Source organism: Pelodiscus sinensis, chromosome 27, assembly GCF_049634645.1.
Source record: "Pelodiscus sinensis isolate JC-2024 chromosome 27, ASM4963464v1, whole genome shotgun sequence".
NCBI lineage: Eukaryota > Metazoa > Chordata > Testudines > Trionychidae > Pelodiscus > Pelodiscus sinensis.
The window spans coordinates 1,123,170-1,140,646 of NC_134737.1; the positions used below are offsets into that span (position 1 = coordinate 1,123,170).

Sequence of the window (17,477 nt, forward strand, 5' to 3'; positions counted from 1 at the left end):
GGGCGTTTGAACTGCTGGGGCCTGAGAAGCCCTTGAACACTGCTGAATAATGGATGTTGGATATCCAGATTGTGTGTGGTTTGGGCATCTCTCTAATCAAAGGTGTCATGCTGCCAAATGTTTTCTTGTGCCAAGGAGCCCCAATCAGCCCAAGAAGCCAGCTTTGAAGAAACTGGCTTTGCTTGTCCATGGTCTAATCAGAACAGTTGCACAATGTGCGTGATACAGCATTTATTGGGCCTGACATTTACATGTCCCAGCCAAGAAACAGCTGGGGGCAGCATTCTCCTACTGCAAAGAAGAACGGAAGTACTAACTTTCCAACCCTGTTAATAAGTAGTTTGCTCCAAATACAGGAAATACTTTACACTTCTGTTTTCAGCCAAACTGTCCGTATTGAAATGGTGGATTAAACATCCATTTTCTGGGATGGAAGCTCTGAGAACTGTCACATAAATAACCTGTATTCCAGGACCTGCACAATCTCATAGTGAGTGGCCTCCGTGGACAGTTACTTTCCAAAGTTCATTCCAGGCCATATGAAAACTCAGGGACTTCTGAGGATTTCAGGGTTTCCTGGAGGACTCTGGGCCTGAGGCACGACTAATGTCTTTCAGAAGCTATCTTCCTGGAAAGAGGCTTGTCAAAGTCTTCCACTCAGATGGCTGTCTGTCAGCATAGGAACATTTCTGGTGAGACTCAGAACTATATATAATGCTGGTGAATGTGGCCAGTCTTGCCCTGGTTTGTACTGCTGATGGAATGCCTTTTTTCCCTATCTGTGGGGATATGGTGAAGTGTGATTGCATAGATAAGCTTAGTGAGACCACCCAGCCTCCCTTATCTATAAAGAAATGAGCAGTTGTTCACACTCTAAAAAGGAGGCACTAGGGCCCTGAGTCTCTCTCCCTCTTTCTCTATTTTTTTTTGTTTTGTTTTTGGCCACACGGGTTGTTACGCACTAATTTCCTTTAAGACCTGCAATGAAGTCAGTAAACCACAGCCTTCGGCAGGCGCTCTCCATGCTGGTGCTTTCCGCTATGACATGCACTTGACATGTCCATCCTCCGCTTGGCCGTACCAGTTTTTCCCTATCTCACAACATGGACCAAAAAGAGATTCTGCTGCAGAACCTGCACAGGGCCCAAAGCAGGAAACTTAACAGAGAGGAGTTTGCAAATGAGTTTTTGGTAAGTCACCTACCAGTACATTTCTGAGTCTGATTTTATGGGAAGACAGAATTGCTGAAGATAATTCTGAACTGGAATGTAATTATTATTTGTAATGCTTTGTTTTTTTTACTAATTCTAGAATAAAAATTAATTTAAGAACAGCGTTAAAGAGAAAAAAACAGTTTAATAGTTTCCTTCCTAAATGAGGCTGTGTTTAACAATTACCCAGTTGATGCTTCCTGTTTCCTAATTTGCAAATGTATTTGTAGGAATATAGTTTACTTTTTGTGCAAGGCAAAGGGATTATCTGCTTCAATGCTACCACTGTCATGTCTCTAAATTTTGTAAGCCTTTTCCCCTCAACCATCTATCTCAGAGGAAAGTATGAACTGAAGTGGGTCAACACTAAATTACCCACCCAATTGGGTATGTCAGGTGATCACTTGGCTATGTTTCAAACCAGTAGCCCACTTGCCACAAAGAAAATCCAACCTAGGGAGCTGATTGCAGAGAAAATCCCTGATAAATTCCTGCAGTCAATATTTCAAATTGACATTTGGCACCATGATTAGAGCAGGAAAGAGGAAAAAATCAGAAACTAGGTGTTAAAGAATGCTATCCCCTGTCTGCATCACTAAAGTCCATATTGAAAACTTCTAAGGTGTGATGGGCTGCACCAGTTTGCACGGAAATGTGCATTTTATCTAACATGAATGCATAGGCTGTAATGTTTGTTAATCTTTTAATGGACCAACTTCCGTTGGTGACCAAAACAAGCTTTGAGCTTCACAGAATTCTCCAGTTTCATAGGGCACAAAAGTTTGTTTCATTCACCAACAGAAGTTAGTTCAATAAAGGTATTACCTCTCTCACTTTATCTCTCGTGTCCCGGAACCAATAGCTAGAATAACACTGCAAGCAATATTGTTGGCATTTTGCTCTCCCCACCTTGAACAAAAGTTTTCTGTTGCTTCAGGTCACCAGGAGCAAAAGCTGCAACAGACCATCTTTGTCCTAATCTACATTTCAGGACCCCATTTTAAGATACATTTGGCCAGCGGGCTGAGCTGTATGCTTCCCTGCAGTTACATAAGAACAGCCCTATTGGGTCAGGTCAGTGACCCCTCTAGCCCAGTATCCTGTCTTCTGACAGTGACCGATGACAGGTTCTTCAGATGGAATAAACAGAACATGCCATCATAAAGTGATCCATTCCCTATTGTCCACTCCCAGCTTCTGGCAAACAGGCTAGGGACACTTCAGAGCATAGTTTTGCATCCATGCCCATTCTGGCTTATAGCAATAGTTGGACCTATCCTTATTTAGTTCTTTTTGGAATCTTATTATAGTCTTGAGCTTCACAACATCCTCTGGCAAAGAGTTCCATCGGTTGATTGTGCATTGTATGAAGAAATACTTCTTTTGTTTTAAACAGGCTGACTATTTAGTTTCGTTTAGTTACACCTTGTTTTTGTGTTTATCAGAAAAAACAAATAACACTTCCTTATTTACTTTCTCAACACCAGTCATAATTTCATAGTTCTGTTTAATGTTTTCAAGGCCCCAATCTTTACCAGTTGGGCATGGGCTCTTCAGTGTGATCTTAGGAGTGAGGAGGGATTGTCATGTAAATCCAGAATCACTTGTTTAATGCTGACACAATCCTGGGAATTTTGCTGGAATTGTATTTGAGGATTTACCAAGTTAATTGGTTTTGGATTGCTGGAGATTTGCCTTCATAGTAGGCTCTACACTAGCCCCATAATTTGGGTTAGTCCCTGATGCTCTAGGATAAACAGTACCCATTCTTATTGCTCAGCAAGACTTAGAAACTTCAGAAGGGTGGTAAAGCCATTGCTACCACCAGCTTTCAGTACCCCTGAGGCATTTGTAGAACTAGTAATCTGATTCCCCTTCCTAGGAGGAGAGAAGGGGATTGTGAATGGCCAAAGCCGCTGGAAAGAATCTGGAGTCTGCTCAGATGGCTCCCATGTGAGCCGGCCTCCACTATGTCCTGTTGGAGCTGAGTCACTTTAAAAACTTAGGGTTCACCTAGACAGCAGGGCTAAAGTTGAATTAAACTATGCAATTTCAGCCACGTCAATTGCGTAGCTTAAGTCAAAATAACTTATTTCGGCATTTTGCGCTGTCTGCACAGCGGGAAGTCGAAGGAAGAGTACTCTTCCTTCGACTTCCCTTACTCCTCATGAAATGAGGGTTACCATAAGTTGGAATAAGAAGTCCTCCAGCACAACATTATTTTGAAATAAAGGCTTGTAGTGTAGATGTGCACTATGTTATTTTGGAACGTCAGTTATTCCAAAATAACGCTGCTGTGTAGGTGTACCCTTAGAGAGCAGATGACACTTTCCTATCACCAGCTCTCAGGTGCCTCTGTTGGAGAGCAGTGATTAATCTGAGTGCTGTGTACCTTGTAGTAACAGTCCAATTGTTCCATGGAAAAAAGCAATGTCACCGGTGGATGATTTTCTCCACACAGTCTCTAAAGCACATGCAGTATTGTGTGAGGGAGGCTGAGGTAGCGGGGGTGTCAGACCAGGATGAATGTGCTGGTCTCTGGGGAAAGTGAGTGTGTAGCTTGTGCACTGCCTGCAATCTGCCAAAAATAGTAGGTAGAAAGTGTTTTCATTGGTGCTGGGAGAGGACGTTCCAAAGCCAAATATGGTCCAGACATCTTTTCTCTGTATTAAAAAGCTGCTTGTCATGAATAAGCCACAAAAATAAGCTTGTATCCTTTATCCCTATAAACACCCACTGTGTATAAACACATGTTTGTGCATTCACATTGTGTAATTGCTGATGCCAATGGCAGAACTTGATTGTATCCAGATTTTCCATTTGGGTAGACTCACGTTGCTATTTGCAATGTCACGGGTATCAGACTGCCAAATTGCTTCATGTCAAAATCCGTGGTGACAGAAGATGAAGACTAGAAAATAACCTTTGCTTGTAGTCATGCTTAAAAGTGTTGGCCCCTGAATGCCAAGTGGTTCCTGGTCCCCTTCATTAAAATATTACTTGGAAGGGGGGCCAGCACTAACGGGGGTAACTCAGAAGATTCTACCTTTGGTGCAATCTACCACACATCTTGACATTACAGATCTGAAATCCAGAGAGGCTATCCTGCTGTTCCACTACCTTAGGGCTATCCCCTATGTTCTTGTTAATGTGGGACCGAGGCTAGGTCTAGACTACAAGGTTTTGTTGGAAAAAGCAACGCAAAATGCACTCCACATTTTGTGTCGCTTTTCCCGATTCTTTTGTCGGAAGAGGCTTTTCCAACATTTGGCCCATCTAGACTGGGCTAAATGCCAGAAAAAAGCCCTCTTTCGGAAGCCCCCTTCCTTTCTTCCCTGGACACGATGGGTTTTTTTCAGGATACCTCTGGTATCCCGAAAAATTCCCATAGTCTAGACGTAGCCTGATGCACATTCTCCTGTGACTTCTGCAGCCCTGTTACTGACTCATTCTACCCAAATACGACACTGCTCCTGTCTCCCTCTGACTGTAGAACAAACATGACAAGTGACAGCTATTTCCTTAACTCAAAAGATGTTTTAAAATTAATGTTGATTCTAAAGTTAATGGAAAAACATAAAAACCAACAAATAGTCTAGAAGTACCTTAAAGACTAACAAAACATATAGATGGTATCAACCCACTTTGTACCCACAAAAGCTCATGATACCATCTATATGTTTTGTTAGTCTTTAAGGTGCTGCTAAGACTGTTCATTGTTTTTTCAGTTTTTCCAGTTACACGCTAACTTGGCTACCCCTCTGAAGCTTCTAAAGTTAATGCAGGGCTTACAGAAGAGCTGTCCTACTGGCTTAGACCATGTTATATTTTCCCAGTGTCCTATCTCCAGCTGTTGCCCTTATTAGAGTTGTAGGGAGAGTGTACAGAATAGGGCTAGTACAGAGTGCTCCTCCCATCTTCCTTTCCCTTCTTCTGGCAGTCAGAGGTGCAGGGCCTTCGCAAGCATTGGGTTGTGTCCACCCATCTTGGCCAATACCCACTGATAGCTCTAGCTCCATGAATGTATCTAGTTCTTTTTAAAATCCAGTTCTGGTCACCACAACTTCCCATGGCAGTGAGTTTCACACAGTAGTTGTGCATTGTGTGAAAAAGTACTTCCTGTTTGTATTAGTTTCATTGTATGATCCCTGGCCTTGTGTTTACATGCAGGATGGATAAAAATTAATGATTTAAAAAAAATTGATTTTTTTATTTTAAAAAACCATCAATAAAATACATTTCTCATTAAAAATAACAGTTACAATTAAATCTCATCACAAACATGATACTCCTACACACTCAGAAACATGATTAATGGCCCTAGACTGTCCAGCCTAACTACCAGCTCTTGCTTCTTGAAAGCTCTGGGCTTCCAATTTGTGTTTCTCAGCAGATGAAAAAAGTAACGTGCAAAGAAAAACACAGGCTGGAGAGGACTCTTTTTGTTCATGCTTATATGGTGGTGGACCTTGGCCAAGCACAGCAGAGAAGTTAAGACACGGTCTAAACACAGAGACAATATGTAGGAAAGGACAGACGCACACAGCTTCCTATCTTCCCCCACATTTTTGCCACAGAAACACTATCCTGGCTTCAGGGCATGAGAGGCCCTATCTGGGAATAATTTGAAGGATTTCGTTCTTTGAGTAAAAAAGCAAAACTTGTTAAGTATAAGTAGGGCAAAAAGAAAATGCAGGGCCTAGATGCAAGAATGAAACCTCACAAGGAAAATTGCTTATTGGGAGAAAATTATGTAGATGAAGATGTGGATATGGCTGAGTGGATCAACTGGCTAGTAGCTTAAGTAATTCACTTTGCACTGCATCATTCTTCAAAACTCCTGCTATGCCTTTTAGTATAAATGTGATTTGACAAGAAAATCTGCAAGCTGTTTGCTGTGTTGGATGTTGCTAGAAAAAAAGTTTAGCTTAGCTAATTTCTGTGGCTTCTTTAATTAGTTAATTAGGTTTAGAATCTTTCACCCAAGTATACAATACAGAAAACTGCAGTAAGAGAAATCTAGAGTTGCCAATTGCCACTGTCATTTTCTTATTTCAGCATAACTCAGCTTTTCCAAGGGAACCCCATTGTATGCTTGTTTTCTCAAAAAAACCACACAAAAAAACAGAAGTGCTAGTGAGTTCAATGGGGCTGACTGCAAAATTAAGTGCACTATAAGCATAGTCAGTCTCAGCTTTTTTTGGTAACTTGATTTAAACCAATGATTTTTGTGGTGATTTTAAATAAATAATTTAAATCAACGATTTAAATCAATCCACTCTGATTATATGAAAGGGTAGATAACACTTTATCTAGTCTCTTTTTTGGCAGATTTCCCAGTGTTTCAAACTTAGTTTCATTTTATTAATGCATTCCCTAAACATGTGCTAAATTGGGGGAGGGGGACTAACTTCCTCCAAGTTCACAGTGGCCTATGTGCAATGATGATGGAAATTCAGTGTAAATGTAAACAGAATTGTGAGCTGACACTGGTTCTGACCTTGACTATCTCCCTTGCACAACACACGGGAGAGAAAGAGGGATCGTGGAAGCACTGCTTTCTGGGACTGTAGCCCTCATAGGCTGCACCTCCTTTGTTAAACAGGAAGTGTGCTGCTATCCATTTGTTTGATGCAAACTGGTTGCCTCTTCTGAGTTTCTGGAAAACTGCTGAGTGATCCCTCAACTGGAGGGAAAATGTGGAGTTCCGTTCCTATAAACTGATGAATCAAATATATTAGTTTTTATGGAGAAAACTACCTTCCAAGTGTATCTTTCCCCTGGGGATGCCAGTTTTTCAATGCTCACCCATCAGACCACAGATCTATTTTTGTCCAAGTGTCATGAGACCAATGTGTTTTGTTTTTCCTCTAATGCCTGATTGGTTTAGCCACCCTTTCCACATCCTGTTGGAGAGCAGCCTCAGCTGGTAAGTCAATGCATATTAGATTAAAAGAACAGCAGCCTTCCCTCCCCCAGCCTGTGTACCCCACTAAGTGGAGCAGGACTTTTCTGAAACCTTCCTTCTAATGGGGAACATTTGCCCAAGTGATCTCATACTTTTGGCCCAAAACTTCTTGTTTTCTGCATCTCCAAATTCAGAGATAAACACAGAGCTGTCATGAAATGGGGCTATAAGGGCATGAGAAAGCATCAGCTCTGTCAGAATGAATGGAGGCTCCTCAATCAAATCCTCTAGCAGACTCCCATGCACTAGGCTTCCCAGAGATACACCCTAGGGTCTGCCAGAGGCAGGAATGCCAGAGCTAAGGTCATCAGGGAACCAACCTTCATTTCCTAGAATCATTCCACAGCAACAGAGAAGCAATAGACAAATAAGTACTAGACTTCAGGATTACAAAGCAAAAATGTGTTGGGACCATCCCCAATTATTAGGTTTGAGATTCAGCAGCATTAATTCCTTGCTTGTCATCCCACCATGCACAGTGGCCCAGACTTATAACTAAGCAATGTGGGCAGAAATAATAAAATGTTCAGTACTCAAAGGTCAGTGTGTAGTGAAGCAAAGAATATGTTTCTAATGGCTCAGTGGAATCACAAATCATTTTAGTCTGCAGCAGTGTTCCACAGAACCTCTCTGGCAGCAGGGAAACCAATCCACAACCGATGCAGCAGCCTTATCCTATTGGAGAGAACTGATTAGAAGTCTCTTGGAACCATGTGTTGACTTTCTGGAATCCCATTCAGCAGTACATGCAATTGGCTTTTCTTCAGTTCCTCTTGTTGCACAGCATACTCTAATATCGGCGGTACCGCAAAGCAGAGAGTATTTGACAAAGATGCTGCAGTGTAGAGAAAAGTAAATTGCTTGTCATCTATTGGAGATCACTTAATGTCACTATTGCCTGTTGTCTATTTGGCATCTATGCTGAAAATGGTTTGTGTGTTTTACACCTGTTTAAAGGGCAGACAAGTTGTGTTTCATATAAATGTATAATTTTATAGTGAGACACTTCAAAAGCCTGTGTCAGAGCCTCTAACATCCTTAGCTCAGCACTCAGATTTTCTGGTCTTCTGAAGTCCTGGCTGCAAAATGGTTCTTGGGTGGCTACTGTTGCTTTGCTTGTGCTGAATGCCTCAAGAGAGAGGCTAATGAGGAAAGAAAGAACGATAGACACCTTGGTTTGTGGTGGTGAGCCTGGGCCCCTAGGGACCATCAGACATGCTCTCTAGCACTGAGCTGTCTAAAACACATTCACTTTAATTTGTTCCATTGTTTTACCACAGAAGCTGAAAATGCAGTCGACAAAATACAGATCAGACAGAATATACCCAACTGCAGAGTCTGAGCGTCCAGAAAACATCAAGAAAAATCGCTACAAGGACATTTTACCATGTAAGTGGAAACAGCAAATTTGTCATTTAGCCTTTCTTACTGGTTACTGTCATACTAGCTTCTCCCTTCTCCCCTACCCAGTACATGCATATATACAGACATCAGTATGGAAGCCTAGCAGAAATGGGCTTGCATACACCAATGTAAATTATGCAGCACGCATCAAGATATGCATACGTAGAGGCATATGCTCTTCTATGCTTGTCAGATAGACATACCTGTGCATATATTCATGTGACCCTTCACAGACTAATTCCTAATATGCTTTGAATGCCATGACTAATATTTCAGATGTCACTTTTTAATATTTTAATGTATACACAGTTGTGGGAATGTATAGGCTATTCAGTGGGGGGAAATATTTTTTTCTTATTTATTAGTTAATTGTTACACAGCAGACTTTCATGTAAGGTGAATGCTGCCCAACTTCAGAGAAACTATATAAAGCAAGGCTTGGACAAAGATCTCTTTGGGGCATGTAAATTCCATGCAAGTTCTTCGGGGCAGAGACTGTCATACTGTGTACTTGACAGCCCTGAGGACTCGATGAAGGAATCACAATAAGAAATTATATTATCTAAACTGGGCAGAAGGTCAGATTAGATGATCATAATGGTCCCTTCTGGCCTTAAATCTACAAATTGTGAAGCCTCTAAGCACTAACAAGATACAATAATAATAATAATAATTAATAATAATAATAATAATTACTCCTTTCTCTCTCCCTCACAGTTGATCACAGCAGAGTGGAGCTCTCTCTCATCACATCAGATAAAGATTCTCATTACATAAATGCCAACTTCATCAAGGTATTGCCTGGTTTGTGGAACATATTTTCAAGTGCATCACATTGGGCTGTGAAAAGGCAGCTCACATGGCAGTGCTGCATGGAATGAGCGGAGAGTGACAGGCTGATAAAAAATAAGTACCAGTCCGGGGAGAGCTCTGTCCCCTCTACATTGGCTACGGAGTGGCTTACAATGGTGGAGGTGATAATAAAATTGGGGAAAATTAAGAAGGCTTTTGAGAATGCTCCACAGCAATAGCCCCTAAAATGGTCAGAAAGACAGGCTTTGGTATATGAGAAGTGCATGATCTCGGGGAAGGGAGCAATTTCAGATTACAGCACCAAGCTCAGAGCCCTGTGTCCCCATTACATTTATATGTATATATTCAATGGAAAGAGACTCTACACTGCCTGCTACGAGCTAACACCACTGTTCAGGCAGGAAGCTCTGCAACCACATCAGTGCTGAGACCCAGTTACATCAGTAGAACTCAAGGTATCTGTGGCCAGCAAGAGATGGGGGCAAGTCAGTACCTCATTCCTCCATCCCTACAGCTTTGTTCAATTTGTAAACTCCTTTCCCCTTGCTGTGGTTGAAACAAAGATGTTTCTTTCCATCTGTGCCAAGCAATGTTGCCTAACTGTTCTGTACAGAGCACAGACCATGTCAAATGATGCCTGGTCAGGATATTAACAAGTAGAGATATGCTCAACTGTAAAACATGGACCCAGATTAGTATTTTGAACATTTATCACCAAGTTCCTCCCTAAAATAGATGCTCTTTGGAAGTGAGGAGGGGTGTTTGTTCCAAACCCATCTCTCAATATCAGAGGAGAACAGTAGATTCTACTTGTTAGCTATTGACTGGACTATAGTCAGTCCAACTGGTGGTACCATAGGGGCTAAAATACATAGCTTTTCAGAGAACCAGACAAAAAGCTGAAGGAACTACACTTGTCCTCGTCATTAAAGTACAATAGTACTTCCATATAAATGCAGTACAGCTGTACATTGATTCTTTTTCTGCTTAGTGCCCATACAATTGACATATTCATATGCAATTTGAATTTCATTTTAGGGGGTATATGGGCCAAGGGCTTATATAGCAACCCAGGGTCCTCTCTCCACCACTGTTCTTGACTTCTGGAGGATGATTTGGGAATATGAAGTCCTGGTAAGGTGCAGATCCGTGCTTTCTGTTATATATTTTTTTACAGCTTTGCAATACACTCCATATGTGTTTGTGTTACTGGCTGGACAATGGGCATGTGTTCTTGTTGTTCCAGGCTCATGACTTGTGCTCTGTGGTCACTGTATCTTTCATGAGGGTCTTTATCCTAAACAGTATGATGGACAAGTATTGTCTCATGACAGTCTTTCATGGGAGAGCTTTGGAACTGAAAGGTCTCTGGCACCCATGCTGTAAACACTGTCCAAATTTTGGCTAGTCAAGAAACATGAGAGAGAAAAGGCCTTATGTGGCCCAATTTTTTTTCTCACAACTGATAAATGTCCCCAAATGCTACTTAACTATCACATCTAAAATCTTGATAGAAATGTAGCCGTGTTAGTCTGGGGTAGTTGAAGCAAAATGCAGGACAATGTAGCACTTTAAAGACTAACAAGATGGTTTATTAGATGATGAGCTTTCGTGGGCCAGACCCACTTCCTCAGATCAAATAGTGGAAGAAAGTAGTCACAACCATATATACCAAAGGATACAATTAAAAAAAAAATGAACAAATATGAAAAGGACAAATCACATTGCAGAACAGAAGGGGGATGCGGGGGGGTGGGAAGGGGGAGGAAGGAAGGTAAGTGTCTGTGAATTGCTGATATTAAAGGTAGGGAGAGTGGGATGTTTGTGAGTTAATGGTATTACAGGTGATAATTGGGGAAACTGTCTTGATAATGGTAATTGAACTTTCTCACCCATTACCAAGACAGTTTCCCCAATTATCACCTGTAATACCATTAGCTCACAAACATCCCACTCTCCCTACCTTTAATATCAGCAATTCACAGACACTTACCTTCCTTTCTCCCCCTTCCCCCCCCCCCCCCGCATCCCCCTTCTGTTCTGCAATGTGATTTGTCCTTTTCATATTTGTTCATTTTTTTTTAATTGTATCCTTTGGTATATATGGTTGTGACTACTTTCTTCCACTATTTGATCTGAGGAAGTGGGTCTGGCCCATGAAAGCTCATCATCTAATAAACCATCTTGTTAGTCTTTAAAGTGCTACATTGTCCTGCATTTTGCTACATCTAAAATCTGACTCTCTCCCCTGGTTAAGAGACATTAAGGCTTTTCTATACTTTATTTTTACAGATTGTGGTTATGGCCTGTATGGAGTTTGAAATGGGGAAGGTGAGTAATGTGTCAGAGCCTGTGACTTGGTATCACCAGTGGGAGGAAGAATGTGCGTTTCCACTGGATTTCACTAAGAATTTGTGCGGATTTAGAAATCAGTGAATAGTTAGTATCTGGAGACTGCACATGGTTTTGTTCAATCATCTCCAAACTGGTGAGATTGGAGTGAAATTAGTCTCTGCAACAGAGAGGTCTCTGTAGTCCATACACTGATGATCTTGGCTCACTCCAGCAGCCAAGCAGGTGCTTGGATTTCAGAAAATGGTGCAGTCTCTCTGGAGAAATTATGTATTGGGAGTAAGGAAGACGGAGACCAGAGTCAGCTCAGCAGCAAAAACCATGATTTTGGAAACAAATAACTGTCCATTGGGGAAGACAAGGCAGGCGGCATGGTTCGCAGGTGTACAGACAAATAACCATTGACTCTTCCTGCTTTTTACAATAGAAAAAGTGTGAGCGGTACTGGGTTGAGGTGGGTGACTCCCCACTACAATGCGGTCCTTTCACCATCGCTTGTGTAAGTACATCAGCCTTTTCCATCTTGCTTAAAAATATTCCACAATCTCTCATACTCTTTATGGAAACCACCGTCATATATCTGCAGAAAGTGACTAATGTATTGCTTCTGCAGGAATTGGAGGAAAAGAAAAATGAGTATGTGATTCGGACTCTAAAGGTGACACTGAACAACGTAAGTAGGGAAATGGCCTTGCAGAAAGAGCTTTATTCTAATCAAATGGTATCACTGTTGATTGCAGGAGATACGGGGTTTCTATGGTAAGCTTTGAAAGAGCTGCCAATATTCCACAGGTGTTATTTTTTTATTCCATAGTGATTACAAGACAGTAAAAATAGCCAAGTGAGCAAATACTAATTTCTTCAGCTGTTTTAGCTGAGAGACAAGTGGATTATTCTCTGGATAAAGAAAAAACATAGGACTTGCCTATACTTTAAAAAGCTGCACAGAGCAGCTATGCTACTTCAGTGATGACACTACAGTAGAAGCTCAGAGTTAGGGATACCAGAGTTACAAAATGACCAGTCAACCTCATGTCTCATTTGGAACCAGAAGTATGCAGTCAGGCAGCAGTCAAAACAAAGAAAAAATAGCAAATACAGTACAATAGTGTGTTTTTTTGAAAGGAAAGCAGCCCTTTTCTTCTGCTCAGTAAAGTTTCAAAGCTACATTAGATTATTGTTCACTTGTAAATTTTTTAAAGAATAATGTTTTGATCAGAGTTGCAAACATCCTCCATTCCCAATGTGTTTGTAGCTTTGAGGTTCTACTGTACTTACACAGAGGGGCTCTCCCATCAGCGTAGGAAGTCCCCTGAGAACCAGCAGTGGAATCAAAGAGAGAATTCTACTATTAACCTAATGCGATCTATGCTAGATCACAAAGGGGTGTGGGCTTTTCATACCAGTTGCTATACCAGTCTCATTTCCTAACACAGACCAGGGCTTTGCCTCATTGTTCACTCTGTAGCAGGCAATATAGAGTGCCATATAAAATGGAAGGCCTAAGAGAATAGTTAGAGTGACACACAGGCTTATGTGCCAGAACTATAGTGTAAATTGGTACTTGTGAGGGTGTAGAACATATTGACTTTCATGCCTTTTTGATCTTGGAATGGTCACCAATTTGTAGACTCTGTTCCCACATGCAATCTGAGATAAGGGGCTTTCTCCTCATGTAAAACAAAACGGCTTGCCTTAGCTCCTCCTCTTTCTTGTCCTTTACAGATAATTCGCACTATTTATCATTTCCATTATAAAAACTGGCCAGATCATGATGTACCTTCCTCCATCAGTCCTATCCTTGAGCTTATCTGGGATATGCGCTGCTATCAGGCAGATGACGACATCCCCATATGTATTCACTGCAGGTAAGTGGGTTTTACTAGCAAGGTAAATGCTGTTATTTGGCCCCAAGTGAATGGAACAGCTTCTTTCTCGCTGCTTTTTGAGATTCTGTTTAGGCAGGTATTAAAGGGCCTCTGGCACTTTTTAAAGTCTCTGGTCAAATCCCCTCTCTGAGGAGAGCAAATTCTAAAACCAGAGGCTGTATCTGAGCAGACTGGATGTCTAGATGTAGAAAACACCTGGCTAATTTGCCTGTACTTTTGAATATATATTTGCATTTACAACCCAAGAAAAATATTATCAGTCCCCGTGCATCAGCTGATCACACAGGGGTTATGGAAGGAATTTGTTCAAGTGCAATATGGGATTTTTCACCCTTCTGCAGCTAATCACTCAACATTGTGTGGTGGACTCAGGGAGGGTACTGGTTTTAATGTACAAATGGTCTCCCATGATCTGGCAAATCTACATGCCTATTGCCAAGGGCAGATGAGCTACCACGTTTGTTTGCAGAGAAGCAATCCTGTGTGGAAGTGATGCTCTGCATAGTGCTCTGAGAGTGAGTAAGGTGATAGAGTTCTGCATTTAGTACATGGCTGAAATGAACAAGGCCGTGTACTGGTGTCAGCATCTAGCATTATTAAGGTATCATTTCAGGGTGGCTCAAGGATAGGAACTGTTATGATATGACATGATTATGGTTGGAAAATACAAGTGCTAGGCTTAGGTAATGTGGTCTTGCATCAGATGCAGAACAATAATATTGATCTATGAATAAAACCACAGAAGTGGGAGCAGAATGTCCGAGAATAAGTGAAAGCAACGCCCCTCCTCAAATCTCAGTAATCCCTCAGGGCTCTAGTTTTCATTTCAGTGCTGGCTGTGGGAGAACAGGCGTTATTTGTGCCATTGACTATACCTGGAAGCTACTGAAGGATGGGGTAAGTGTCTCAGAAGTGCCTGGGATCTGTCTTCTTCTGCATGCCCTCTAGTGCTTGCTTTTTACCCTAGGCTCTTTTACTCCTCAAAGTGCCTGTGTCTGGGTCATGCTCAGTCTTTTTTGAACCATATTCCCAATGACAGCAGATTCTCTTGCTGCCTTTGGGTGTATTTCACATGCTGATTCTCTCATAAACTCCCTCTGTTTCACAGTGGTGCTGGAGCAATTTTTCCAGTGGAGGGTACTAAAGGCAGAAAGCATGTCTTTGGGTTGTTCTTACTATTTCAAGCCAGGGCATGCAGCAGCACCCCGAGTTCCAGCCTATGCTGGTCCAACTCTTCAAGGCAGTTTATTAAACTCCATGCCCGGTTATATGTTGTCCTAATTTCACTTTGCTTCTTCCTCCTCCATGCTGTTGACTGTTCCTCCCAGACTTGTGTTCTTGTCACATGCTGATATGAACAGCTCCTGAGGCCTTAGAGCAGGGGTCTCAAACTCCGTTTACCTTAGGGCCAGTGCCAGTTCTCAATTCCTACTAGTAGGCACCCATCTCTAGCAGGGCTCAGAAAGAGGTGGGGGTCTCTCCGAGCCCTGCCTGCTGGCCTGCATGCTCCCCCACCCCACATGCTCTCCAGGTAGTCTGAAATCCCCCTGGCACCATGGAGCATAGCAGGGCTAGAGTAGCTTCTGGCTGCCCCTGTGGCCCAGTGGAGTTGTGTACAGAATCGTGAAGCAAAGCCACCAGGCTGGCCCGAGAGACGGCAGCAGAGCAGAGCAGAGGCATTGTTCTGCTTCCCTGTGGCTCCTCCCACCACCACCATGAGTGCAGGGACGCTGATCCCTGCTGCCTTGTGCAAGACCTCCCAATAACTGCTGAGGTCACGTCTCTCGGGGAAGGAGGCTTGAGAAAAGTGATGCCATGGGGGTGAGAGGGCAAAGCAGGGGCCGAAAGAAGCAGGATGGGGGCAGAGGAGGGGCTTGGCTTGGGGAAAGGGTATAGACACTCCTGGGGGCCACAGGGACTCTCATGCCAGCAGTAGCAGGCGGGCTGGATTGTGGAACTGCTCAGGACCAATGGCCTATGAGCCATGAGTTTGAGACTCCTGCTTTAAAACAACCTAAGACACAGAGCCAATGAAGGGCCTTTTCCCTTTCCTGCCCTTTTACCTGGACTGCAGGACACAGAGTTTTGCCACTGCTCTGACTTCAGTTGTTAAACTGGCTTTTTGCCTACAATACTGTGCCTGGCTGCAATCCTGATCCTTTGTCCTTTTAGTATAAGAAATTTAGGCTTCTAAAATGTCATTGCTTTCAAAGTGAAGTAATTTCTGGATGATTATCTCGATGCAGAATCCTCAATGTGACTATTTTCTTCATCACTGTTACACTAAATCAATCCATGTAGATCACAATTCAAAGCAGATTGCCACAAATGCAGCTTCTCTTTGCACCCATGGAACTTGCATTTGTGTCTCATGCTGTTGTCAGAGAAGGGAATGCCTCCTAATGAGTGGAAGCTGGGAGGGAATATGTGAGAAGGGAAATGATTTTTCACAAGGAAATAATCACAAGCTGTAAAGGTTCCTTGTAGTGATGGGCCTGAAGTTTGTATCCAGGTCTGAACTGCACCACCATTTGGGGGTAGTTTAAGTTCAGATCCATCTCTAATTCTCATGATCTCTCTTTCATAAGATTGTTCCAGAGAACTTCAGTATTTTTAGTCTGATCCAGGAAATGCGCACACAAAGGCCATCAACAGTGCAAACCAAGGTATGTTCAGAAAGCTACAAGATACTTCCAGTCCACTGCTACTAAATGCTTGCTATAAAACCAGACCCATAACCTCTCTTTGGGGTTTGCAAGAATTAAACTTGTATTATTACCCTGTGGGGTAAGTCCCTCTATGGAGAAGGCATGTGGCTTAGTATTTTAAAAGACCCCTTTCTCAAGGGAAGCTTATTAGGAAAAATCAAATGAGTACATGATGATGTAGCTTAGTACTTGTGGCTGAAACAAGTTACTGTCCAGAAAGTGAAACAGATTTCAACTGGGATATACTGAAGAGGATGCTCAGCACACAACACAGTCATACTTGTTCAGTTGATATTAACACACACTCATACTTTGACCATTTGAAAACAGCAGCTACAACCCCTTCTGAGAATTCACCTAACATAAAGACTGGAATTTCCAGCAGTGTAAGAGCTAATATGTTGAGTGGTTCAGATGAACTGAATGCGTTCTGAAGTGGAGAAGTGGATGCGTGTAACGGGGGATGCTGTAACTGGGGATGAAACAAAAAACAGGACTATGTAGCACTTTAAAGACTAACAAGATAGTTTATTAGGTGATGAGCTTTCGTGGGCCAGACCCACTTCCTTTGTTCTGTTTCCTATTAGGAACAGTACGAGTTGGTCTATGATGCTGTGATTGAACTCTTTAAAAGACAGATTGAAGTGCTCACTGACCAGGTAGACTCTACTACCACAGAGGTAAGATTGGCCATCAATACATACTTCCTTTAGCTGTCCTTTTATGTCTGAGATACATTAGCTCAGATTCAAACTCCTCCAAGCCCTGCTGAACTGGAAAATGATTTTCAATAAAGGAACACTGTTGCTGCTCTTGTATATTTAATTGTTATATTATGGTTGCATGAACAGGCTCCAGTCTGTGTAGTTGCTTGCATGGCCCCCAGAACTGTAGTATGAGAACATCACACACACATTATTGTATTCATACTCATTAACCATCTACAGATTACAGATTACAGCCAAACAGGAGTCTATGGCAAAGACTGAATCCAAATCTCTAGAATTCCAATGAAGTGCTTTGAGCACAAGCTCGCCTTTCCTTTGATTATGAAATTCCTATTACTATAGCAATATGCAGAGGAGGGCTCTATTTGCTTTTTGTGTAATTGTTTGTTATAATGAATGAATAA

The 17,477-nt window shown here is 42.1% G+C and overlaps 2 protein-coding genes across 7 annotated transcripts in view; one reads left to right on the forward strand and one right to left on the reverse strand.

Annotated features, from left to right (window-relative positions):
* Positions 1-17,477, reverse strand: part of LOC102454290 (polymeric immunoglobulin receptor-like) — a 55,532-nt gene that overhangs the window by 21,432 nt on the left and 16,623 nt on the right. The window lies entirely within an intron of this gene.
* The window catches only part of PTPN22 (protein tyrosine phosphatase non-receptor type 22), a 41,376-nt gene continuing 24,262 nt past the window's right edge, over positions 364-17,477 (forward strand). For both annotated transcript variants that reach the window (XM_006118786.4, XM_075910287.1), the window contains exons 1-11: positions 364-1,190; positions 8,460-8,568; positions 9,301-9,377; positions 10,435-10,530; positions 11,689-11,727; positions 12,176-12,247; positions 12,362-12,421; positions 13,474-13,616; positions 14,468-14,534; positions 16,226-16,303; positions 16,933-17,025. In XM_006118786.4, the coding sequence (XP_006118848.2) occupies positions 1,104-1,190; positions 8,460-8,568; positions 9,301-9,377; positions 10,435-10,530; positions 11,689-11,727; positions 12,176-12,247; positions 12,362-12,421; positions 13,474-13,616; positions 14,468-14,534; positions 16,226-16,303; positions 16,933-17,025 (921 nt within the window). In that variant the 5' untranslated portion in view covers positions 364-1,103. The remainder of the gene's footprint in view (positions 1,191-8,459; positions 8,569-9,300; positions 9,378-10,434; positions 10,531-11,688; positions 11,728-12,175; positions 12,248-12,361; positions 12,422-13,473; positions 13,617-14,467; positions 14,535-16,225; positions 16,304-16,932; positions 17,026-17,477) is intronic.